The sequence below is a fragment of the Grammomys surdaster genome, unplaced genomic scaffold (genome assembly GCF_004785775.1).
Source record: "Grammomys surdaster isolate TR1022 unplaced genomic scaffold, NIH_TR_1.0 185, whole genome shotgun sequence".
In the NCBI taxonomy this organism is placed as follows: Eukaryota; Metazoa; Chordata; class Mammalia; order Rodentia; family Muridae; genus Grammomys; species Grammomys surdaster.
Genome location: NW_021604630.1, coordinates 3,010,989 through 3,037,456, shown reverse-complemented (window position 1 = coordinate 3,037,456; position 26,468 = coordinate 3,010,989). Strand labels below are relative to the sequence as shown.

The 26,468-nt window shown below is 37.8% G+C and overlaps 1 protein-coding gene across 1 annotated transcript in view; it reads left to right on the top strand.

Moving 5' to 3' along the window:
* The window catches only part of Hook3 (hook microtubule tethering protein 3), an 83,329-nt gene that overhangs the window by 12,484 nt on the left and 44,377 nt on the right, over positions 1–26,468 (top strand). The window contains exons 3-5 of the mRNA XM_028768208.1: positions 11,216–11,288; positions 12,587–12,637; positions 21,111–21,243. Coding sequence (XP_028624041.1) covers positions 11,216–11,288; positions 12,587–12,637; positions 21,111–21,243 — 257 coding nt within the window. The remainder of the gene's footprint in view (positions 1–11,215; positions 11,289–12,586; positions 12,638–21,110; positions 21,244–26,468) is intronic.

Below are 26,468 nucleotides of genomic sequence, written 5' to 3'. Positions count from 1 at the left end.
CTTACGTGGATGCTAGGACACAGACTCTGACTTTGATAAAGCAGGAAGTGCTCTGAAGTGTTGAGCCATTTCACCAGCCCTGTTTGCCTTTTTAAGTTTTTTAAATTTTACTTTAAATTACAAAGCCTGCTACTCTAATATTCACTTTCCTCCAGAATGAAGATACTTCTGTAATATTAATAAACTAACTGTATACATCTCTCCATTTTTAATAATTCTTTTTTTAGTGTGTGTATGTGTACACATGCGCCATATGCCACATATATGCCATGGTGCATATGTGGAGATCAGAGGGCAATTTGGGGAGTCTGTTCTCTCCTTCCACCTTGAGCTAAGGCTGTCGGGCTTCCACAGCAAATGCTTGTACACACTGAGCCAGCTCCCTGGCCCTACCACATTTGTTAATGTGTTAAAAAGAATCATAGTAAGTAACTGTCGTAAGTAAAAATTGAATCTTCATAACATAAAAGGAAACCAATTCCAGTGTAATAATCTAAGTATGCATTTATTACATGATCATACATAAAATGCAACTTTTCAATTTTGTGTTAACATTGGTTTAAAGACAAAACCAGAAAGTCTTACCTATCTTCAGCTGCTAGTACAGTAGTAACATCCTTTGTTTTCTTTGACACATCACACACCCACATCTTCCTTATGAAAATCTCTAATGCTACCCTATGATTGCCAAAGTGGAAACTGTTTTGTTGTTTGGCATTCTAAGAACTAGTTCAGCAAGGACACACACATTCCATTTTGTTGTTTTCACAGGGCACACAGCACTAGAACACAAAGTCTAGAATGCTTGGCTCTGCCCAGCTTACCTAAGTGATTATTTCAGGATCAAAATGTTGTTTTCTATTTCTGTTCAAATTATGAGTTATTTTTCATGAATTCCCATAAAGACAGCCTCAAAAGAAAGTATTATATACTTTCATTTAAATTAAACAAAATAAAATTGTCTGTATTTTCTAGAGTGAGCTTTCTGACTTACACCTGTTGAAGGAGACCTCAGGTCTTGCTAAAACACCTGTTTAAAGGTTTGTTTTATTGACCAATGAGTAATTTGGTTAGACAGGATAGCAAAGAATAATTATGTAGATTTCTTAATTGCTATGTTGAATTGGCACTGGCATACTCTACTTAGTTGTTACTTGTAATCTGTATATCACCAAAATAGACAGCTATCATTCAGATAACTTTATGTAGATGGACTTGGAGATGTTCCTTGCTAAGGTCACCAGAAAAATAAGTTACCTTTTAAAAATACTTTTAATTATTTTATTTATTAATATTTGTGTGTGTGCATGTGCATGCACTCATGGGTGCACTCATACCACAGGGAATCAAAGGACAATTTTAGAAGCCAGGATCAAGTTCAAGTCATCAGGTTTGCACAGCAGTTATTTTACCCTTTGAGACATCCCACCACCATTTGAGCCATTCAGTTACTTTTGAAAACTAATCATTTACTGTATAATAATTTGCACAGAGCTGTCTTACTTCTCTGTTGCTGTGAAGATACACCATGGCCAAAGCTATTTATAAAGTAAAGCATTTATTTGGGGGCTGGCTAAAGTTTCAGAAGTTTCATGACCATCATGGTGGGGAGTGTGACAGCAAGCACCTGGCTCTGGGACAGTAGCTAGGAACTTAAATCTTGTCTGCAAGTAGGAGGCAGAGTGAGAGAAACTGAGCATGACAAAGTCTCTAAGCTCTCTAGTGACATACTCCTCCAACACAGCCGTACCTCTTAGTCCTTCCCAAACAGTTCCACCAGCTGGAACCAAGCACTCAAATATATGAGCCTATGGGAGTTGTTCTCGCTCAGACCATCACAAGGGCTTTTTACATTTTCCACATTGGACACTTACGATTAGAAACCCTTCCTAAGAAAGGCCAAAGTTTTATTATTCCATTTCATGCCTGTTATACTGGAATAATTTAAGAAAGAACCCCTGCAAAGCCCCTTACACACACACACACACACACACACACACACACACACACACCAGCATGGTTTTAGCATAATTCGGATCATTTATAGATCTGCCAAAGCTAAGAGTCATCTTAATGAATAAGATCAATATTATGTAAGAAAGCATAGAAAACAGCTCCAGTAGTTCCAGCTTACGTGGCACCCTATTACATAATTGAGTACAAAGGAGTGGTTTGCCTTTAAGTCTGTAATCTGAAGCATTTTAATTATATGTAAGCATTCTTGGTTTTGTTTTTTTGTTTGTTTGTTTGGTTGGTTGGTTGGTTGGTTTGGGTTTTTTGTTTTTTGCAAAAACTCAGCATTAGGTAATAGCAGTGGACTACTATAGTAATTCCTTTTTTGTACACATTAAACCATTTGAAAGAAATGGTTATTTTGAGAATTAGAAGAGAAAAACCTGTAAGTGGAGTTGAAATAAAATGCAAAGTATCACTACTAGCTCTGCTGTTTTGCAGTACTTTCAAAAGTAAAATTAACAAATACCTTTCAATATATCCAGGTCCACAGTCTCAGAAAAATCACATGTCAAAGAGTTCTAGAAAACTGTAAAAAACAAATTCACATTTTCTTTAGGACCTTGTGAAAGCACATTTTCAAGATGTTGCAAGTTTCAGTATCAAGAAATTTTCACATCAGTTTTATGCTCCTGAAGCTCATCTGTACAAATAGTCCCCCCTCAGATCTCCCAACAGAACTCTTTGGGCACTGTCACTTTAGCATGTCAGATGTGTGCTGCATGCCATTCTGTGTGATATCCTCACCAAACAGGTGCGTGAATATAGGTGTCACCTGCTACGATCAATGCCCTTTTCTCTATACAACTCTCATCTGTATCTTTTCCTTCATGAACCCAGCTTTGTTCAGAGTTCCTGTAGCTGATGGAGTCTTTGCATTCTGCCATGATACAAGGAGCAGGGAAAAGCCCATGCGGGCTCTAGTGTGCAAGCAGCAACACTTGCAGTCTGGTCTGGACTCAAAAATACAAATGAAGAACCATGGATTTAGCAGATTAGCAGTAATGTCCCTCATGAAAAAGAGTGTCTGATGTTGAAGAGCTAGCAGGAGATGAGGAGTTTGGATTGAGGCTTGTAGTTGTTTATTGTATATTTGGCATTTTGCCGAGCTAGTCTCTTCAAATCTGTTTAAGTGGATCTTCTTTTTCCTCACTGTTAAACCGCCTATCTGTGGTCCTGCTCTGAAATTTTCCAAAGAACTAAATGAGAGGTGTAGGTTTTGAGAATGTCCAAGATGGACTTCCTCTCTTGGGGGTTGGCCATAAATACATTGAAAATATATAAAATACCCCAAACTGTATGTTACAACTTTTGTGTCAATAGATTTGTCATTGATTTAAGGTTCTCAGATTTACTACTAAACGTCATCTAATTATAAAGTTGTATCTTGTCTCCATTAAGAAGCTTCAGTGATTCTTGCTTTGGCATACATTTTTTTAAATGAAATAATTTCTCATATTCATTGAAAATTTTATTGTAATGCTGTTTCAAAAATTCTGGACTAAGAAATTTGTCTTAAGTAAATCTTTGAATATAGCCATAACATCCAAAGGTATGTAAAAGATTGGCATTTTGGCATATTGGAAGACATTAGAAGTGTTCGAAGCACACACAAAAAGTTATTTTTTAATCCTCTTATTTTCCCACAATTTAAAGCTTTTGTGGAGATTATTTGCCTTTTTAGTACCACAAAGTATTCTGATGAGGACAGATTATTCAACAGTAAGATTTCTTTTTTCGATTTTATATTCTGGAAAATCTGACCCTTGTCTTTTTGCTTGCTAAGTCTGTGCGCTGTGAGTCAGGGCCACAGTTCTGAGGAGGCTGCCGCTTCATTGCTCATAAGCAAGTTGAACTCCTGCCTCTGCTGTTTCTTTATTCTTTGTGTCTTCCTGTTTTGAACAGGACAAACATATATTTAAAACAAGTTAGACTTCTGAGAAGGGAGGAGTTCCAAAAAGGGTACCCCTGGGGTTCTTTTTCTTTTCTACCACACAAAATTTCTTTCATGGAAACCAGATTTTTGGAAACTTGTGTAACCTTTTCTGTCTAGTGCCCCTCTCCCATGTCTTCTACAACAACATTGCCCTCCTTCATCTTATCTGTTGGAGAGTTGTTTCTTTTTTCTTCACCGTATTTGTTGTGACACATAGAAAGATTACTGATTTTTGTGTGATATTTTTATTGTCTGCCACTCTACTGATCAGTTCTCACTAAGAATCTTCAGTGTATTTTATATAGAATAATATAATCTACAAATAAGGATACCTTACCCCTTTTTTGAATTTTATTTTATTGAAAATGTTTTTTGTACCTTTTGTGTGCAGTTCTCTCTTATGCCCATGATTCGTGAATTTAGTTTTTTCACAGTGTCCTATAGATCACAAATGTTTTGTTTGTGTTTCCTTATTAATATATCTATGTATATTAATATATTATAATAATATATTGTCATTGTCTTCATCTTTTGGATTATACCTCTCTCTTGTCTTCAATCCATTCTTTTGCCCATTCTGTTGGTAGAACTCTCCATGGGGCCTTTTCTTTGACTTGCTGAGTTTTTTATTTATCTTTTTAAAAAGATTTATTTATTTATTTAATGTATGTGAGAACACTGTAGTTCTCTTCAGACATACCAGAAGAGGGCATCAGATCCCATTACAGATGGTTGTGAGCCACCATGTGATTGCTGGGAACTGAACTCAGGACCTCTGGAAGAACAGTCAGTGCTGTTAACCTCTGCGCTCTCTCTCCAGCCTTGACTTGCTGAATTTTCATCCAGTGTTTCTGGATGTGTGCATGCATGGGGGTTGCAGTGGTTCTTTTGTTCAGATCCAACATAGAAGGGAGAAATCTCATAATGTCCAATCCCTGTACAAAGAACTACAGCCAACTAAAGAATGCTGTAAATGAGAGAAATAATCTTCTCTAGGGACAAGTCCCCTGATTGGTTATTTCAGGGTCAGTCCTGAAATCATATTCATACAAGTAGCACTAAATGGAGCATATGTTACATATAACATAATATGTGTAACAATAACAATTACAGAGAAAGAAGTCATGAATTTAAGATTGAGCAAAGGGAGATATTGGAGGTGTTGGAGGAAGGAAAGGGAAGGGGTGGAGGATATAATTATATTTTTAAAAATAAAATGAATAAGGGAATATTTATATCATTTTTGTTTCTATGTACACACTTATAATCACACTTTTCAATTATTTTTCTGGACTTTTTTATAGTCAACTATCATTAGGGGCCATTAGTACAAAATTAGTAAATTTCAGAGTAGTTATAATTTCCATTTTTTTAATGTTTCATGTGTTTTTGCATTGTGATTTGCATATCTGAGGTTGTTTGGATGTTTTTGAAATTGCCCTCACTCTTATAGTACATATGTTTCCAGTGTTCAGGAGGAACTAGGCTGTACAAAATTTAGATGTTTTTCCCCTCTCCTAGAGTGTTGTTCAGGATAACATTCTGACTCAGGTGAAGGTAATTGCTGTAGTTTAAATTTTTTATCTCTCTGTTATCTAAGTGTGTGTACAACTTCTTAAAATATTTATTGCCTACTTGTATTTCTTCCTTTGAGAAATATTTATTTAATTTTGTGGCTTTATTGATTAGATGGTTTGTTATTTTGTTGTTTAAGTTTGAGGATTTTTGGGGGGTTAGTTTATTTGTTTTTGTTTAGTCTGTTTTGTGGGGAGTATTTATTTAGTGTGCTCATGAACGTGTGTGCGTGCGCGTGCGCATGCGCGTGCGTGTGTGTAGATCAGAGGACAACTTGGAGGATTTGGGTCTTTTTTTCTGCCACATGGGGTCCCTGGCTACATCTTTTCTGAAAGTTAAAGCAGAAGGCAGCTAACTACCTTATCAAACTAGTTAGAATTAGAGATTGTCTCTCATTCTCATGAGTTCTTGGAAATTTAATCTCTTACTTTTGGCTAACTGATGTGTGTGTGACTAGATTTGGTTTGTTGTAGCTGACCCTAGTGTAAGCTCAGTCCAGACCAGACCAGGCCTGATAAAAAAATTTATCTAGCACTAAGGATTTAAAAACAAACAACAACAACAAAAACCCTAAGTTTGCTGATGAAAACGTCATCTTGCCGGGCAGTGGTGGTGCCCGCCTTTAATCCCAGCACTCAGGAGGCAGAGGCAGGTGGATTTCTGAGTTTGAGGCCAGCCTGGTCTACAGAGTGAGTTCCAGGACAGCCAGGACTACACAGAGAAACCCTGTCTTGAAAAACCAAAAAAAAAAAAAGAAAGAAAGAAAGAAAATGTCATCCTAACTGGGCTGAGCATCTTGGCTACACCTTTAGTCCCAGTACTCTGGAGGCAGAGGCAAGGGATCTCTGAGTTTTAGAGATCAGCCATAGCTACATAGTGAGACCCTGTCTCAAAAAACAAACAAACAGAAACATCTTTTTAAAGAACTGACTCTAAATACATTAATGTTCTAGCCTATTATCAATGTGTAAGCATTTGTAAAGAATGTTACATTACTTAAAATTTGATTAGTAGAAATAAAGTTTATTTTTTTGTTGTTGTTGAAAGGAATTTACTATAAGAAAACGATTTATTTCTGGAATTATGTTAAAGATCAGAACTAATGTGCTTTTCTTTTATCTGAGTTGTTACAGGTGTAAGCACAGGTAAATAAGTGTACTGCTGGTTAGGGAGCTGGCTTTTAACAAGTGTTAGCGCATAGGTGGATAATTTGTTATTTGTGAGAAATATTCCTAATAAAATTTAGTTATTTACCTATCAATATAAAGCCATAATCTGTTAAAGAGTTGTGAGGAAGTTGACTTTATGCTGTGTGATTGTAGCCTAAGACCAATTATTAGGAATATTTAGCAATTCTCTGGAATTACAAACTGCTTAAACAACTAGAGACATGCATATAGAGTCAAAGTTTATTGCTAGGGAAAGCTGCATTGGGGAAAAAACAGTAAGAAAGAAAGTTGCAGATGAATATTCTGGGGTTTTTTTTGACAGGATTTTGCTATATGGCTCAGATTTACCTGAAATTTACTGTGTAACCCAGACTGGCCCAAAATTCACCTTCCTTTTACCCCAGCCTCTACCTCCTAAATGCTGTGATTAAAGCTTTGTGCCGCTGTGCTTGATGTTCAGACTATTTTTGGTACCTTCTGCTGAAGTAGTAAATTAGGAGCTTACTAAATACATGCTAACTACTTTGTGTAGATGTATTGGGAAACTCCTGTGGCAGACTTGAGGTACTGGGTGGTATAACAGTGAATAACAAGTGCCAAGATGTAATTAATAGAGAGTGCCATGAAAGATTCCCCCCCCCCTTGGACCAGTTTGCTGAGATGATTGCTAGAATCATGTGTTGAGTTTTGCTTATTTGTTTTTAACAAAAGCTTACGTTCTCAACTCTGCTACTTAACTGTGATTGAACTTGGGGAAATTGCTTCATTTCTAAGTCTGATACTTCTTACCTGTATCAAGTCTTAAGAATTCTAAAGATAACTTTCTGTTGGTTATCTGGCTGTGACAGATACCTGAGAGAAACTATTTTAAAGAAGGAGAGGTCAAGATATAATACAGCTCAGTAGTACTTACCCAGTATGCACAAGGCCCTGGGTTTAACCCTAGCTGGAGGAGGTGGGGTGGGGTTGGGTATTTAATTCCAGAACAGCTCCAGTATTTAGGAGGCAGAAAGGAGAGGATCAGAAATTCAAAGCCAGTCTCAAGTTCCAAAATAGCAAGTTGAAGGCCATCCTGGGCTATGTGAGACCCTGCCTCAAAACGGAAATCCTGAATTAATAAATGCACAGATAAATAAAATAAAAGGAGAAGGAATTATTTTGGCTCACATTTTTAGAGGTCTTGGTTCATGGTCTATTGCTCCTGTTGTGAACCTGTGGTGAGAAAAGCTATTGTGGCTGCAGGAGGATATGGGTGATCAGAGTTGCTGATGTCAGACCAAGCATGTCAGGAAGCAAAGACAGAAGAGCTCAGAGGTGAAATACACCATTCAAAACTTGAATCCAGTGACCTGCATTCTCCAATCAGCCTTCCTAATACCTCATAATTCATGACGAACTCAGCACCCTGATCATATAATTACCTATTTATAGGACCTCAAACTCTGGGCCAAGGCTCACACAAACCCTTTTGGAAACTACTTAATCTAAATCATACAGTGTTTTTAAACATTTTTAAAGGACTTACTGGTTCAGTGTCTGTGACTTTGAGCAATCAGCTACATAGGAGCAAAGTCACAGTCTTTCATTATTGCAAAGATTAATATTTTACTGCCAGTAATTGTGCCTTTCAGATGATTTAACTGTCAAAATAAAATTTAATATTTTTAACATCTGAACTGATCTTTATAATAATTTTTTGCTCTTATAGTAAAATCCCCTTTGTTTTCTTTACATTGTCTGTTTTCTACACAATTTGAAGCAAAGAGTGCTTGCAGGAGGGACATGTTTGCCCAGTTCTTGGAAGTCCACTTCTCTGAGAACTTACCCTTCTCTGACAGGCTCAGTGCTTTTCCCACAATGATGGATGTGTCCTACTTGTAGCCATCCCTCCTTTAACCACATGTAATAGGATCAAGGATGAAAATAGACCTTGGCTAGACCATTTGAGCTTGCTGAGGATTATGACGAGGCAATAACAGCCAGTCTTAATTAGAAGTTGTAAGGACTTAAAACATATCGATAGCCAGTTTTACCTTTATACTGGGAGAAACAGGAAGAAGGAGGTTAATCCACAAAGAGAAAATTATGTAGATGGGGGGGGATGTACAAGGAAGCAGTCCAGAATCTTCTTACAATATCTGTGACACCCAGCCATCTCTTTAGTACTAGTACACGCCTCTTCTTTTGGCATCAGATTACCTGTATTGGTTTCTCTTGGTGCAGAGAACCTTGCCTAGAAACACTAAATTAAGCTTAAAACAAAAATAGATGAGTATGAATATCCACATGCCAATCAATGAAGTTAGCTCTCTTCTACTACATAGAAGTGAATCAGAGACCTTAATATAAGAGCAAAAACTACAAAAAGGAAAAAAAAAAAACCAGCAGTAAGTCTTTGTAATGTTGGCAGACATGTTCTAGATAATGCCACATGTACAAGATAGATAAATTGAACTTTTTCAAGCTTTAAAACCTTTGTGTGTACAATATGCTATTAAGAAGGTGAAAAGGAAGGACTGGAGAGATGGCTTGGGGTTAGGGGCATCTGTTGCTCTTACAGACGACCCTGGGAGTTGAGTTTTAAAACCTACATCATGGCTCAAAACCATCTGTAACTCCAGTTCCAGTGGATTTAATACTCTGGTCTGGCTTCTCCAGGCATCAGGTATCCACATGGTGTACTTGCATACATTGATCAAATATTCATCTCATAAAATAAAAAAGAAGTTCAAGAGAAATTAAAAAGAAAAAGGAAGGGGCTAGCAGGACAGCTCATTGGTGAACAGTGCTTGCTGTTCTTGTGGAGGACTAGCCGTCGGTTTCTAAAACCCATGTTGGGCTGTGTAAAACTGTGTATCCAGCTCCTGAGGATCCAGTTCCCTCTTCTGGTTTCCATGAGCACTTGCACACATACATGTGTACACATACACACAAGTCAAGTTTTTAAAGTAAAAAGAAGGCTAAAATTACAGAAATGACCCACCACAGGCAAGTTTTATATTAAGCAGAATTGTGTAACCCAGCAATCTTACCCCAAATGAACACGTCCATTCAGACACTGATAAATGACTATTAAGCATCATTACAATAGCCCAAAAGTAAAAATAATCCAAATTATTCATCAGCTGATGAATTGATAAACATAATGTGGTAGTTTGTGAGAAATGTATCTTGTGCAAACACAAAGTAGCCCATACAGTATTGTGCATTCACTGGACTGCAGTGTTAATGTGGTGCTTGGCCATATTCCAATAAGAAGTCACACCCCAATACATGCTACATTATAGAAAAACCTTAAAATCATACTGAGAGAGAAGTCAGATGTAAATGGTTTATTATTTTGTTCACATATAGTTTACTAAAATGTTCAGGGCAAAGAACGAAGAAAATTAGATTAGTAATTTCCAGGGGTGGGAAAATAAAGAAATGAGAAGATGGTTAATAAATACATGGCTTATTATCTTATTTTTTCTTTGTCTTGTATATGTGGGTGCTCTTACCTGTGTATATACATGTGGATGCCGAAGACTGACATTGGATAGCCGACCTCAGTAGCTTCCATACCTTGATTTTTGGGACAGGGACTCATACTTTTAAATCTGGAGTGCACTGTTTCTATCATAGGATCCACTTGTCTCCACCACTCCCATCCCCTTCCCCTGTGTACTCTGCCCCCTCAGTGCTTGGGTTAGATACATATCTCTGCTCCTGGCTTTTATTTGGATGCTGAGGATCTAAACTCAGGCCGTTATTGCTATATGACAGACGCATTTATCCACTGAGCCACCTCCATCAGCTAAGGCTCCTTTTCTTTGAAGATGCAGCTAATTTAACATGATGGTGATGATCATGCAGCTCTGTCTGTATTGTATTCTGAAGTGATTTGTATATTCTAAATGAATTAATATGTGAACTTATTCAAGTAAAACTTAAAGTGATACTCATGCTGAATTTGGGGAGTTTGAGTAGGGTTGGTTGGTTGGTTGGTTGGTTGGTTGGAGAATTTACTAAGAAAAATGAGGATGTGTATATTTAGGGTGAACCCTTGTTTGACTGTATTTGTCCATATAAACTCATTCTGACTTTCTTGAGACAGTGTATCTTTTTAAAAAGTGTATCATCGGTTTTGACTGGTTTGGGATAGTTTTATTCCATCAACAATTCTAGTTTTATATATTCAACTATAGCTCACTTTTAGAGTATATTAACAATATATTACCATTTTGCCTTTTAGTGCTTTTAAAATAATATACCTGTTTTATAGTATACCATACATATATAAATATATTTGTATATATATGTTAATATATATATGATACATGTACTACAAATAAACTGTAGTTTATTACCAAAACTAATCAAACTAATTTTAGAAAATGGGCTGCTACATCTGTCTCATGAATTATTTAGTGGCTGGTATGTGGCATACCCATGTTTTCATGGCTCACTTAAATGATGGCATTGGGTGTTTGTGTAAGTGTGAAAGCTACATGATCTTAATCCAGCTTTTCTTTACTTGCAGAGATCCTGCATATTTCGATGATAATTGGCTAAACAGAATCAAAACTGAAGTAGGAGACAATTGGAGGTTAAAGGTACTTCTTTTTGTTTTTACACCTGTCAAACTTTCAACTATTTGTGCTGTATAAAATATATTTTAAAAATCTGATATTTCCAGTGAGATTAGAAGCTTATTTAGTACCCTCTAGTAAAATAATCTGAAATTGAAGATTAGTAATAATTTGACACTGCCTGCCAGAATATGCCATACTGTAAAATCAGTAAAGCCAGCAAGGGCTGACTTTTGGAATCAGGCAGCCTGTGTCCGCACTATAGCTCTACAATTTACTCTCTATAGCCAAGTACTATAACCTTCTATGGATTGCTTCTTCAATTTTATGATGCCGTTGATCAAAATAAAATTGCATTTGCAATGGGGAAAACCACTATTTTAAATAAACATATCAGTTTGAAGGTGGTCCACTTTTGGATGTTAGAAGTATGAAAAATAAACAGCTTAGAAGATCAATAAAGGAAATAAATGAATTTCTGAAATCCAAAATTTTTCTGAAATATAAATTTTAAGTTAATTTGTTAATTTTATTTATGATACTGGTTTTTTTTTTTTTCTGTATAATCTAGACCTGCCTTGAATTCACAATTTCCTGCCGTTACCTCTTAGGACTTGGATTAACAGACATAAGCAAGCATACCATGCTTGTTTTTTGTTTTTACTAAATAAGCAACTTTTTGGTTTATTTTTCTCTTAAAAATAAATGTTTCGGGGTCTAGAAAGATTGCTCAGCAGTTAGAGCACTTATTGCTCCTGCAAGAACCTAGGTTAGGTGCCCGGCAAACAACATGGTGGCTCAAAAACCACCTGTAACTCCAGTTCCAAGGATTCAATATCTTCTGACTTCAGAGAACACCAGGCACACACATAGTCCACATGCATACACGAAGGCAGAACACTCATACACATAAAATAAACTAATCTTTAAAAATGTTTTAAACCAGAAGGTTATAACTAAATAATTCATCCCCTTTCATTTGATGACCTCAGACTGCATTGTCTGTTGTTCGAGGATATATTCAACTACAAGTTGATCTCATCAATCCCAAAACACATCTGATCCCAAGCATTTCAGATAAGGAAGAGTTGATCTGTACTAACATTGAACAGCTTCAGCCAGATGGAAAGCAGAATATGGCACCTTTACTCTGATGAAGTGTTTTAAAGTACCAACATGCTGCTCACAGGGCTTTGAAGTTCAGCTCACTTGAGTTGTGGTCTGGGACTGCTCAGCTTGTACTTGCTTTAAGATTCACTTGAGTTTCAGTTGTACTGAGATCTGTGCATGCCTTTCACCCATTTTTTTCTCTCTCTAAACAGATTAGCAATTTAAAGAAAATTTTAAAAGGCATCTTGGATTACAATCATGAGGTAAGATTTTCTCCTTCTACTTGGAAATATTATAGAATAGTTTCAAATTAGAGTTTCAAGCTTAAGAAAAAACATTTCAAAATTAATAGCCTATCTTCACCTGTGTTGCTTTGTGGATATTGATTCAGATTACCAGTCATTTCTTAGGTGTTAAGCAGATCAGTCACTTTCCTTTGATATGAGTAGTTTGTGAATAATTATTAAGATGTGTTGAATTTTATTCCATCTCTTCTTTCATCCTGTGCTTGTAAAGGTGGGTTAGAGCTGATGGACTATTGCAGTTGGCTCTACTGCTTGTGTTTTACTCATTGGCAAGCCCCTGGCCCCAGGTAAACTCACCTCATCCTTGGAGTCCATATTCAGAACACAGGCCTTGCTGGGGACATACTCACACAGCAGAGCTATTGGTTTCATGATCACAGATGACAAAAGGACAGTGATACTGCCTAGAAACATACATTGCTTTCTTTGCATTTTTTCCTGCAAGCTTGCTTGCATTTAAACCCACATTTATATCTCTATCATCTATCACATCTATTTAATAAGTGACTCTACCATGGTGGTTCTCAACCTGTGGGTCACGACCCCTTTGGGGGGTCACATATCAGATATCCTGGATATCAGTATTTACATTATGATTCATAACAGTAGCAAAGTTACAGTTATGAATAGCAATGAAAGTAATTGTATGGTTGGTGTCACCACAACATGAGGAACTGTGTTAAATGAGTCGCAGCATTAGGAAGATGGAGAACTACTGCTCTGTCACATTCAACCTAGAATCCAAGTTTCAAATCTCGGTATCATGCTATAGTCCTTTCTTTGTATTTTTTGTACAGGAGCTTGCACTGTAGTACAGGCTGGCCAGAAACTCATATTGTAGTCTGGTGTTACTAACAATCTTTCCAGGAAGAGATAAAAACAACATCTACTCGTTCTGTTAAAGTCCCAGTGACAAGCAGAGGCATAATTCCACCAAAGTTCATTCTTCAGGAACCAATGAGTTTATTGGGCTTTCTTACAGAGCATGGGTAGGGGATTATTAAAGGGATGTGAGTGGTTCCCTCCCCACTGCTTTTACCCAGCAGGGATGAGGGCTTCCCATAGCCACATAGACAGATCTAGTCTTCCCTGGCCTATATATACTGCTCCTTCCCCAGGTCGTGTGCAGTTAAGGCAGAGTTGCGTACAGGTAGGTGGTAGGGAGCAGCTGGATTCTCAGGAGAGCATCTGCTCTCTCCCCCCGCTCCTTGGGGGGTATAAATCATCAACAGCTTCAGCTGGGTGATCTTTTGTGAAGGAGTATAGCCAAATGCTCCGAGATGGCTGTTCTTGACTCAGAAGACAATCACTCAGCATATCTAGGCTAGCCTCCAACTCAAAGAAAGTCCTCCTGCCTCCACTTCTCATGCCAGTATTCTAGGCATGAGCTACTGTGGTTTTTTTGGTTTGGTTTGTTTTTCCTATTTATGTATTTTTTTAAATTGGATATTTTATTTACATTTCAGATGTAATCCCCTTGCCCCATTTCCTCCCCTACCCATGAACCCCCTATCCCATCCTCCCTCCTCCTGCTTCTATGAAGATATGCCTCCACCCACCCTCCCATTCCCACCTCCCCACCCATGAATTCCCCCACACTGGGGCATCCAGCCTTCACTGGACAAAGGACTTCTTCACCCACCTGTGCCTGACACTGTCCTCCTCCCCTACATATACAGCTGGAGCCATGGGTCTCTCCTTATGTGCTCCCAGGCTGGTGGTTTAGACCCTGGGAGCTCTGGTTGGTTGGTGCTGTTGCTTTCCCCATGGGGCCACAAACCCTTTCAGCTCCTTCAGTCTTCTCTCTCACTCCTCCATTGGGAACCACACAATCAGCTCAATGGTTAGCTGTGAGCATCTGCCTCTGTATATTTTAGGCTCTGGCAGACCTCTAAGGAGACAGCTATATCAGGCTCCTGTCAGCATGCACTTCCTGGTATCCACATCAGCGTCTACCTTTGGATACCCAGGTGGAGCAGTCTCTGGACAGCCCCTCCTTCAGTTTCTGTCCCATTCTTTGTCTCCATATTTGCTCCCATGAGTATGTTGTTACCCCTTTTAAGAAGAGCCAAAGCACCCACACTTTGGTCTTCCTCGTTCATGAGCTTCATGTGGTCTATGAGTTATATCTTGGATATTTCGAGCTTTTAGGCTAATATCCAATATCAGTGAGTGCAAACCATGTGTGTTCTTTTGTGATTGGGTTACCTCATTCAGGACGATACTTTCTAGTTCCACCTATTTACCTAAGAATTTCTCAAATTCATTGTTTTTAATAGCTGAGTAATATTCCATTGTATAAATGTACCACATTTTCTGTATCCATTCCTCTGTTGAAGGACATCTGGTTGCTTCCAGCTTCTGGCTATTATAAATAAGGCTGCTATGAATATAGTGGAGCATGTGTCCTTGTTATATGTTCGATATATTCTGGGTATATGCCCAGGAGTGGTATAGCTGGTAATGCTATGTCCAGTTTTCTAAGGAACCACCAGACTGATTTCCAGAGTGGTTGTACCAGCTTGCAATTCCACCAACAATGGAAGAGTGTTCCTCCTTCTCCACATCCTAACCAGCATCTGCTATCGCCTGAGTTTTTGATCTTGGCCATTCTGACTGGTGTGAGGTGGAATCTCAGGGTTGTTTTGATTTGCAGTTCCCTGATGACTAAAGATGTTGAACATTTCTTTAGGTGCTTGTCACCCATTCAAGTTTCCTCAGTTGAGAATTCTTTGTTTAGCTGTATACCCAATTTTTAAATGTTTAGCTTTATATCCAAATGGTTGTATGGAGTCTAATTTCTTGAGTTCTTTGTATATATTGGATATTAGCCCTCTTTTTGGATGTAGGATTGGTAAAGATCTTTTCCCAATCTGTTGGTTGCTGTTTTGTCCTGTTGACAGTGTCCTTTGCTTTACAGAAGCTTTGAAATTTTATGAGGTCCCATTTGTCAATTCTTGATCTTAGAGCATAAGCCATTGGTGTTCTGTTCAGGAATTTTTCCCCTGTGCCTAGGTATTTGAGGGTCTTCCCCACCTTCTCTTCTATTAGTTTGTGTGTATCTGGTTTTATGTGAAGGTCCTTTATCCACTTGGACTTGAGCTTTGTACAAAGAGATAAGAATGGATCGATTTGCATTCTTCTACAAGTTGGCCTCCAGTTGAACCAGCACCTTTTTTTGAAAGTGCTGTCCTTTTTCCACTGGAAAGTTTTAGCTCCTTGGTCAAAGATCAAGTGACCATAGGTGTGTGGGTTCATTTCTGGATCTTCAATTCTGTTCCATTGATCTTCCTGCCTGCCTCTGTACCAGTACCATGACTGGTATTCTCTACAGCTTAAGGTCAGGGATGGTGATTCCCCCAGAAGTTCTTTTATTGTTGAGAATAGTTCTCGCTATCCTGGGTTTTTTGTTATTCCAAATGAAATTGCAAATGAGAGAGTTTTATGTAGCACTGGCTGACTTCAAGCTCAATATGTAGCTAAGGGTGACCTTGAACTTCTGATCTTCCTGCTTTCACTTCCTTAGTGCTGGGATGTCTTTCTATTAGTATCATCAACAAAACCTGTTAGACCTTCCAGACAGAGCTTTCTCCAGTTCTGCTGCTGCCACCCATCACCAGGTTGCCCTGAGTTTGTACTTAGACTGCTAACATAGTAACTGGTGAGGAATTTTACTTTGGCTGTTCTGTAGTTCTGTCAAGCCAAGGTGATTATAAGAAGTAAAACAGCCCCAGCTTACATGGTTTATGCTTACACTGAGAAACAATCTACATTCTTGTTTATACATATTTATTTGATTGTCTCAGTCCTTCTATTATTTATTAGTCATGAAAGGAGGTTGGGGCCAAACCTGACATAGTCTTTGTTCAATCACAATTTTGTAATTATTTCACATAACTTAAAACTCAGTACTAATTTTCAAGAAAATTGTTATTTAAAATATGTAAAAGAATACTTGCAGTAAGTATTAAATATCTTTTTTCTAATTAATTTTTTATTGAATATTTTATTTACATTTCAGATGTTATCTCCTTCCCCATTCCCCCCCCCAGAAACCCCCTATCCCATCCCCCCTCCTCTGCTTCTATGAAGATGTGCCCCCACACACCCACTCCCAGCAAACGTGCAAAAGACTGTAACTACTGAGGTAGCTTTCTTTTGTTTGTTGTTTGACCAGAAGTTATTTATAAGAGTACTAAGAAGCAGTATTTACTAGATCTTTTAGGATTATGAGAAATAATCATTTTGGTCCTTAGCATCAAATTCACTTATTTTGTTAATTAAAAATTATATTCTTTTTTTCAGTAAAGTATCAGAGTGGAAAGGAAACAGAACATTTATGTCAGAAAGGATCATGGTGATTTTTTAGAAACTACTTTGCTGACTGTCACTGCAAGTTTGGTGCTGCACTCTGACCAAGTGACGGGCTGCTATTAGTATTTCCCAGTGAGAAACCCAGGCTCAGATGCCCTCGCTACATACCGCTTTTCTCTTTCTCTGTTAACATTTGGTTTTTCTCATCCTTGTGCCCCACCGTGCTCCACACGACCTTTCTTGGTGATGCTTTGGACTTCCAGTCTGTAGCATCATTCTGTGCACCAGCCAGCATGACCCAACTATACCTGTCATCCTTAGGGAGGAGGTGAATTGTACCTCCACAGGTGACCAGCACCTTTGGAACTTTCCTTATGTGCTTTAAAAGTCTAGTTGTATGTCACATGCTTATGAGAAGAGCTGGAGTATTCAGCATTGGTATTTGTTTTGCACCTACACATAGTGAGTTTCTACTACATGACTCACTGCCAAGCTCCCCTTTATCCCCATTATCCAGTGTTCTTTTCCCTTTTTATCATTGGCTGTAATTCATAATTTTGTCTTTTTCCTGCAATTACTTTATTTGATTTATACATCTTTTACTTACTCATATGCTTCATGAAGGTAGAATACTCGTTTGTATTTAAAAGCTTTGTAAATACATCTTTTGACAGTATTTTATTCTTTAAAGACAAGATCACATGTAGACAGGCTGGCCTCTAGTCTGTATATACCCAGGGATGACACTGAATTTCTCCTTCTCCTGACTCCGCCTCCTGAAGCTGAGTCATTCCAACCCTGACATAGTAACTGTCTTAGTTAGGCTGTCTGTTGCTGAGAAGAGATATCATGACCAAGGCAACCCTTATAAAGGAAAACATTCCGTTGGGGTTGGCTTACAGTTTCAGAGGTATAGTCCATGGTGGGAGCATGGCAAGAGTCTAGGTGGGCATGGTGCTGGAGGAGCCAAGAGTTCTACTTTTCATATGCAGGCAACAGCAGGAAACTGAGCCACACTGAGTATACTTGAACATAGGAGATTTCATAGTCTGGCCCAACAGTGGCACACTTTCTCCAGCAAGGCCACACCTACTCCAGTAAGGCCACAACTCCTAATAGTGTCACTCCCTATGGGCCAAGGATTCAAACACATGAGTCTGTGGGGGCCATACCTATTCAAACCACCATAGTAACTTGATAGTAATAATTTTTCCAAAACTTTCAGCTACTCGTAGGGTAAGGCAGGAGCATTCCTTGATCCTAGGAGTTTGAAGCCAGCTTGGACAACATAGTGAAGCCCAGGACTCAAACAAACAAACAAAAAAGAATAAAATAAAACTATTTATAAATAAAACTACCTCCATGTTATTTATACTATGTCATTATATTAATATTTTAAATAAAACTGCCTCCATGTTATTTTATAGATTGCAAAATTAAAAATAAGTCAAATGTCTGTCAACAAATTATTAAATATTTATTAGGCAAATAGTTTGAACCATAAAGTTTTTTTTATTAAGACTATGTATGCAATATGTTAGCACTTTTGTAGACAATGTACATAAATGTACCATTTCTGAATGTCCATAGTCTCACTCAAATCCTTTAGATGAGGTTCATTTTCAAATTCAATATTTCTCAAGCTCTAGAAAAGTAACATGATACTATATCCTGTATTTTGTAAATATTTCTAGAGAGTTCTGGGTTAGTACCTGTTGTATTAAGATTCCTACAACAAAGCATAAGGCTTTTCATTCTTAATTAGAATCAGCAAGAATAGTAAATAAGCTTATGTTGTGTCATTAACTTCCACACTCAGTCTGAGAATTCCTCTCTCTCTGTTCTGTCACATTCTCTTTACTTATTCTTATATACTTGAATTTCTCTTTTCTGTTTTACTTTTTTGTGTTTGAAATAAGATCTCATACACTGTATAGACCAGGCTGGCCTCAAAGTCACAGAAATCCACCTGCCTCTGCCTCCTGAGTGCTGCCCACAGTGTCCAGCTTCTCATTTACTTTTGTGCTGGTGAGCACATCCTAATAATGCTACCTTCAGAAGAGTGCATGCTAAAGTGTAGGCCTTACATTTCTGTGTTTCTTGAGAGTTAGGTTGGCCATGAAGTCTGTGTCTGGAGGCCATTGCAGCAATGCTCACCAGCTCTCTCTACGTTTGCTGTAGAGGCTTCTCATGTGGACTGCCATTCCTATTGGCAGCCTCTTTATTTAGGATTTATTTATCTCTAAAGATTCATGATAATGTGTTCTGATGCAAGATGCATTTTGATCTTGGATTTTGTTTTCTTATGTTTGGTACTTAGCAAATTTTTAAAAACTGAATACCTACTAGTTTTAGTTTTAGGGAAATTTTTTCTACTTAATTTTTTTTTTTTTATTCTGTAGAACTTCTACTGAGCCTTTAAGGCTCCTGGATTGATCTTTTAATTACTCAGATTTCTTTAGTTACTCAGTCAATTTTTCTTTTTACTCCTTGTTTTCCATCTAATTCTTGAGATAACTGCACACTTTTCTTGCTTGTCCACTGCAACTTTCATTCCTGTTACATTTTTTATTTCCATGAACTCATCTTTATTTTATTCATTTTCTACTCCCTCTGTTCAGTTTCTTCCCAGTAGACATCTCTGTTGCAATTTTTAAATATATAATTTTAAGTATGTATTTAAAATACTATTTAATTAAACATTTACTGATAATTAAAATATTTAATAATTAATTTAATAATTGGTGTTTGATAATTTGATGAAATATTAATTTAATTAATCTAAGAGAAGGCCTTCAAATATGACAGTCCTTTTTGACTCATGTGACATCATTACTTAGGAACTAGGGTTTCTGGCCACCAAAGCTACACCAGGTTAGTGGCTTCTGTGTTTTTTGTGTTGCAAACTCAAAGATGAATTTTACCAACAACAGAGGGGTAAATTTTAGATAGGAGCTTATTATAGAAAGTAGCTTAAGAGAAAGGAAGTAAGAAAGGGTTGCCACTGATGTCCCTGCTTTACTGAGTTGAAGCATGGGATGCGAGCTTATTGGTCCAGTTGTCCCACCAACAAGGTATACATTAACACCTTTCCATCCTGGTGGCTAGACTGAAATTTTGGCACCCCTTCAAGGATCAGAGAAGCACCTGATCACACATAGCTTCCAGACAGTTGTGCTCATTAAGTTTCTGTGTAAACCTAGAAGAATGATAACAAAAAATATAGAACACAAACCAGTACCCCTGAGTGATTTTTAGTGTTTCTGGCCTCTGGTCAGGACAAAACCAAGTACATACTTGACTGAAGGACAAGAAATAAAACTGCTGGTTTTCAAGATCTCCATCATGAACTGTGGAATGGTTTCTTTTTTCTGGATTTTAATTACTTCTGGAGATTGATTTACCTATACAAAGAAGGAATTAAATTTAATCTGGGTTGATGGTGTATTTCTGTTTATCCAAGCGTAACTAACCTTGAACGTTAGTTCTCTGCCTCTTCCTGAGTGCTGGGAGTATAGCATGCACCACCATGCATGTTTTGATGCAGTTCTGAGGATGGAAGAAGGCTGGTGCTCTATCCTCTGGTCTACATCCCTAGCCCCTGCAGAGCTTCCACTGGCAGGTTATGCAGCAGAGATTCCTACTTGTTTGCATGGGATTTCATTTGAAACCAAAATCTCCATAAAAGGATGCCCCCATTCTTTTTCCTGTTGAGAGTATCTTACTGCCAGCGTTTTTTTAGAGACAAAGTGAAAGTAGCAAGGGAGAAGCTTATGTTGCTAGGGAGAATTCCTCTTTAATCCCAACTGTTTTGGATGTCCTTTAGTTTAGACTGTTCTGGTTATAATTCATCAGAGATCAAACATCCAAGCTTTCTTAGAACAGCAGAAGAATTGATAGTATATATACATAGCACGTACCAGACCAGGGACAAAGTCGCCATGACACGAGGTATCTGTAACTTAGGTGTGGGAGAGAATAGAAATTGTGAGTGAGGTTGGCAGAACAGCTCTGGCCTTGACACTGAGTCCTTGGTGATAGCAAATGGATCTCTATTAAATGTTTTATTTAGCTCTATAAACAGGAATGTGATTATAATCTGCTTGTCTCCATTCAGATTTTAGGACAGCAGATTAATGATTTTACTCTTCCTGATGTGAACCTTATTGGGGAGCATTCTGATGCAGCAGAGCTCGGAAGGATGCTCCAGCTCATTCTAGGCTGTGCTGTGAACTGTGAGCAGAAGCAAGGTAACTAATGAATGTAATATATATTGTGTACTTCATATATAAAGCCCCAGGATAAATAACATCTTTCCATGGCTACCCATCTTGCCCATCATCTACAGTTTTGCTGGTAATTTGCCTTCAGATTTAAGTGAGTTCTAAAAGGTAGTCTAAATTTGATAATGGTCATAGTCTTCCCTTTCTGTAAGACTATATAATTGCATAGTTTTTATATTGAGTGTGTTATGTTCAATTTTTATGCTGCTGTGGAACCTGGTGCCATGTTTATACTAGTGAACTGATCTGTACCCCCAGCCTAAGTATATTCTTTTCAATGCATGTTAACTACATTGGCTATGCTGCCATTTATGGTTATTATTAAAATACTTATTAGTGTAGTTTGTAAGGTGATAGTTGAGGAAATATTTCTGTGCTTCAAAATAAGAGCACAGGCTGCAGTGCCTAGTCAGCCTATGTTTAAATCCAGTTGCACAAACTGTGTAAATCTTTCAAACTGGGTAAATCTTGTCTTTGTATTTCAGTTTCTCAGTAAATGAACATTTAGTACCTACCTCGTACGATCATTAGGAATCTAAGTACTACAAGTAAAACAGCACAATGGCTTACACAAAATAATGTTTCAAACAGTTTTAATTTCATGGAAATATGATTTTTTAACTATATGTATATTAATGTTTTAAACAATAATTCCATTTCATTTATCTATTATGTGTTCTTATAGGCACAAACTGCTTTTTGTTTTTTGGGGTTTTTTTAGGGCAGGGTCTCACTATGAGCCCTGGCTGGCCTATAACTTGCTATGTAGGCCATGTTAGCCTAAAACTCACAGAAATCTGCCTGCCGTTATATCCTGAGTGCTGGAATTATAGACATATGCCACCATATTTACCATATCCACAATTTATTTTACTGAAAATTTTTTTCACACACTATATTCTGATCATGATTTCTTCTCTCCCAGCTCCTCTCATATCCTTCCCATCTCCCCACTCACCAGCTCCTCCTTTCTCTCTCTCTATAAAGGCAAACAATAAATAAAGGAATAAAGAAATAAAAACAAGAAACATACACAACTGAAATCCATAAATATAACATGAGTAGCCATAACATGCAGGCAAAAAACAAATAAGATAAAAAATTTTGTCCCAAAAAGCAATATGAGGCAAGAAGTCTACAACAATATCATTGAGTTCATTTTGTGTTGGCTATCTAGTGCTGGGCATGGGGCCTGCTTTTCGGTGTGCTTTCATATACCCAGTGAGACCCATTGGAGAAAACTAATTTTTCCATTTTAAAATGTCACTTCTTAGGTCACATTTATGGGGTGAGTCATATTTATTCTATGACTGTATCAACTATAAATTGGTAAAACTTCTAATTAGACTTAGTAAGTGGAATTCAGTTTGCAGATAGTAGAAAAAGTCCGGGGTTTTTATGTATATAGCAACTCCAAGGCCACATATTTGTGGTATTGCTGAAGTTACTTGAAGACCAGCTTTGATATGTAGGTAATAATGTCATTTTTTTTTTAATTTTTAGAGTCTTTTTTACCCCTTTGTAAAACACGACTTATGGGGACTTGTGTGGGGATCACTTCTTCAGAATATATTCACATTCACTGTGCATAAAGTAGATAAGTTACTTTTGCTTTGAGGGGTGCTTTCTCATATGTGTGTGTGTGGTACATGCACATGGGTGTGTGCCTCTCACGCATATGCACACAGAGGCCAGAGAAGGAACATTGGCTGTTGTCCTCTATCTTCCTCTGCTTCATTCTTTGTGTCCTATAAACTAGAATCTCCTTGTTTTGGCTAGAATGGGTGGCCAGAGAGCTCCTAAAATCTGCTAGTCTTTGCTCCCAGTTTTGGAGTCACAGCGTGTATAGCTGTCCCCATCTTTGATTTGGATGCTAGACATTCCGACTGAGGCAGTCCTAATGCTAGCACAGCGTTTCTGTTCACTGAGTCATCTTCCCAGATCCAGAATAGATTGCATTTATCTCACAAATATTTATTAATCTGATATATTAGGGAAGAGACCCACAGTACCAGACAAAATAGACACAAAGCTTGCCCTCCTTCATTGAACTTGAGTGGACATTAAATCCATTAAATCATAGCACAAGTAATTACAGAGTTATGATAAGTGCTCCAAAGGTGAAATGTAATTGCAGAGTCTAGACATGGTGTTAGGGAAATTATTTACGTAAAGCAGTGAAGGATAAGAGTTAAGAATTTTTTTTTAAAAGAGTTAAGAATTACTCAGAGTAAGAAAGTTTCAAGTTATATTTGAGAACCTTAAAAAACCCCTCAAAATTATAATTGTAGTATGGTAAAGACAGAATTGAGAAAAGTATTGCTGGAGAATAGGAAATGAAAGGCTATTCAAAATCATAAATAGTATTTTGTAATTATTTTAAATTAAAGATCAGTTTTTAACCTTTTATTTTTTTTTTTAGTTCAAAGGTCCCCAACTCCATTCATACTATTTTTCCCCCATAATGTAAAACAAGTTTATATTTATTTGTTTTTGTACTTTTTTTATATTCTAATGCTGAGTAAGTTTAGTGATAGACAGTATAGACTTTGGGGGCTTTCCCTCAGCTCACTAGCCGACTCCCACTCTTCAGATTGCTTTACTTTTCTGTATTTCTTTAAAAATTTTTTTTTTCTACTGATGGCACATTGATCACCCTAAAGCCATCATTGGTGTACCAGATGTGCTGTGTCCAGAAAATAGCACATGACAGCACCCCTTCCCACCAGCTAGTGCTTACGTTCCTTCTTGCCCCTCTTCCACAAGGTTCCCAGAGCCTTGGAGGGGCCATGCTGGTCTCAGTTGAAGACTGAGCACTCATCAGTCACTCACTCATGTATGATTCCCTGTGTTAATCATTGCCCACTGAAAATAGAAACTGTTCTGACCAAGAATGAGAACAGCACTAATCTATATGTGTAAGGATAAAGATTTAGAAGACTATATAACAAAATAACAGTAGTAAGGTCCTTCCATCCAGAGACTGTGACCTCCCTAGCCATGGGCTTTTGACCAGGTTTACAATACCAAGTACGATTTCTTCCTGTCTAAAATCCAGGTAGGAAGTGATTGATTTCTCCAATAACACTCTGGCCACTACTGCACTTGTGGTCACATCTTGTCTAGCAAGGTAGTGCTATTAGCAGAGTTCACAGCTGGGTAAAACAGTTAGTGACTAATATCCCATAGTGCCCTCTACAGCACATTCCAACATTATAAAAGCTAGCTGGTAAACAAGAAGGAAGCGTCCAGCTGAACCGGCTTTTGAATCTCACTTACCCATATTTGAGGTAGTCTCTGGTTTCAGAAATTCAGTAGAGAGCTAAGAATCATGTAAACAAGTTTCTAAATTGTTAGTCATGAACTGTTACTGTGAATGTATAGTGTGGGTAGGTAGATTCGGAGATCTCTGAAGTGCTTTAGTACTTCTACCTACCTGTGGATGAGATACACTATGCATTTGTTCTTACCCCCCAGATCTCTTCGTTAATGAAGACTTAGTGAAACTGTGTTTACATTTGCCCTGTGTTTAGCCATCCTTACAAGTTGGAAGAAGTTAAAAGCAATTGGTGAGACCTTGGCTGTGTATTTATTAGTCTTTGCTGGCCTCTAATTGGGTCAATAAAGTAGAGGTAAATTTTAAAAGGCAGAGATTAGCAGTAGAAGGCACACTGACAATAACATCAACCTTATGTTTTGGGCTTGTTAGCAGAAGTGAGGGAAGGCTGTAGGTGTTTTTGTCTGGAGGTGGGAGACACAAGATGTGCCGCAAAGTGCATGTGGAGATGAGTGGGCATCTAGTGAACTCAGTTCTTGTTTCTACTGTGTGGATCCTGGGATTAAAGTCCAATCATCAGGCTTGTTGGCAAGCACCTTCACTCACTGAGCCATCTCACCAGCCCATCAGGCAGCACCATGGTGTCTGCCTTCAGTCTATTATTCTATTAAGCTGTACCAGAACAAAAAATACCTGTTATTTACAAGGCTGAGACTTACAGATATTATAGGATTTACCAAATACCTGACTTCTAATGAATGGGCTAGATATAGAAAAAAACTTATTTCTTCATCCTTTAAACTTTGTATTTTTTGTATTAAACCATACTAAACATTTTGAACAGATACAATTGAGGGTGAACTCCCTTACATAGTATGCCTCATTCTCCAGCATTGCCTCATGGGTGTGTACCAACAGTCATACAGAACTGTATTTTTAACTTTAAGGTTTGAAAGTAGTGCACATGAATTTAGCTGCCATCACCATTTTCTCATTAGTACTTTACGGTGTTCGCGGGGAAGGGCCTTGACGTGGCAACACCGCTTCTTAACTAACGCTTCCCCTCTCGTACCTACTAATGTCCTGACCTCTGTTACTGTTACTGCCTTCATTTCCAGTAGTTGCCATTAAGCCTCCCCTCCCCATACCCAGTGCCACTGCTTCTTCTCTTCCATGTTCATTCATATGCTTTAATTTTGAGGACTTTTCAATCATCCTAGATGTGCTGGTTCTTATTTTTGATGTCATAATATCACAACGGTGGTGATAAAATATTTAAAACAAAACAAAAAAAAATCATGTTACCTGCTGGGCAGAAAATTCCAGTAGATGACTCTAATGACAACGCTTATATATTTCATAAGCACAACTCTAAGGGTACCTGCCACGTTAATTTATTTTGATGCTTAAACCACTTCTGAAATCCATTGTTGTGTCTGGAAATAATGAAAACTATTGGCGGGGCTTTGTCAGAGGACAGAGATAGTGCATTCAGAGTGACTTTCCTCTTAACAGCTGAGACCCTCCTGGTTCGGGAGTGATGAGCATGAGTGAGACCGGTGTGCTCCCTGCTTTACATGTGAGATGTAGAACAGTAGTGTAAAGCCCAGGGCTATACAGTCGCTCAATTACAGGTTCACTGAGTACCTTAAATTCAATGTAGTTATTTCTGTTTTATATAGTAAACAAAATTATGGTAAGAATTTATATAACTTAGTGCTTTGATCACATAAGAATAAAACCAGAGTATTTTTACCATGCAACAAAGACGAATCTAAAGGATAACAGAGTGTAGAAAAGGTGATTTGGTTCTTTTTAGTCCTGACGTTGGGTCTCACTGTTTCACTGATTAAGTCTGATGTGTACTTGTTCTGAAGCTGGGTTCCCTGAGCTTTACCTACAGCCTCAACTTTAT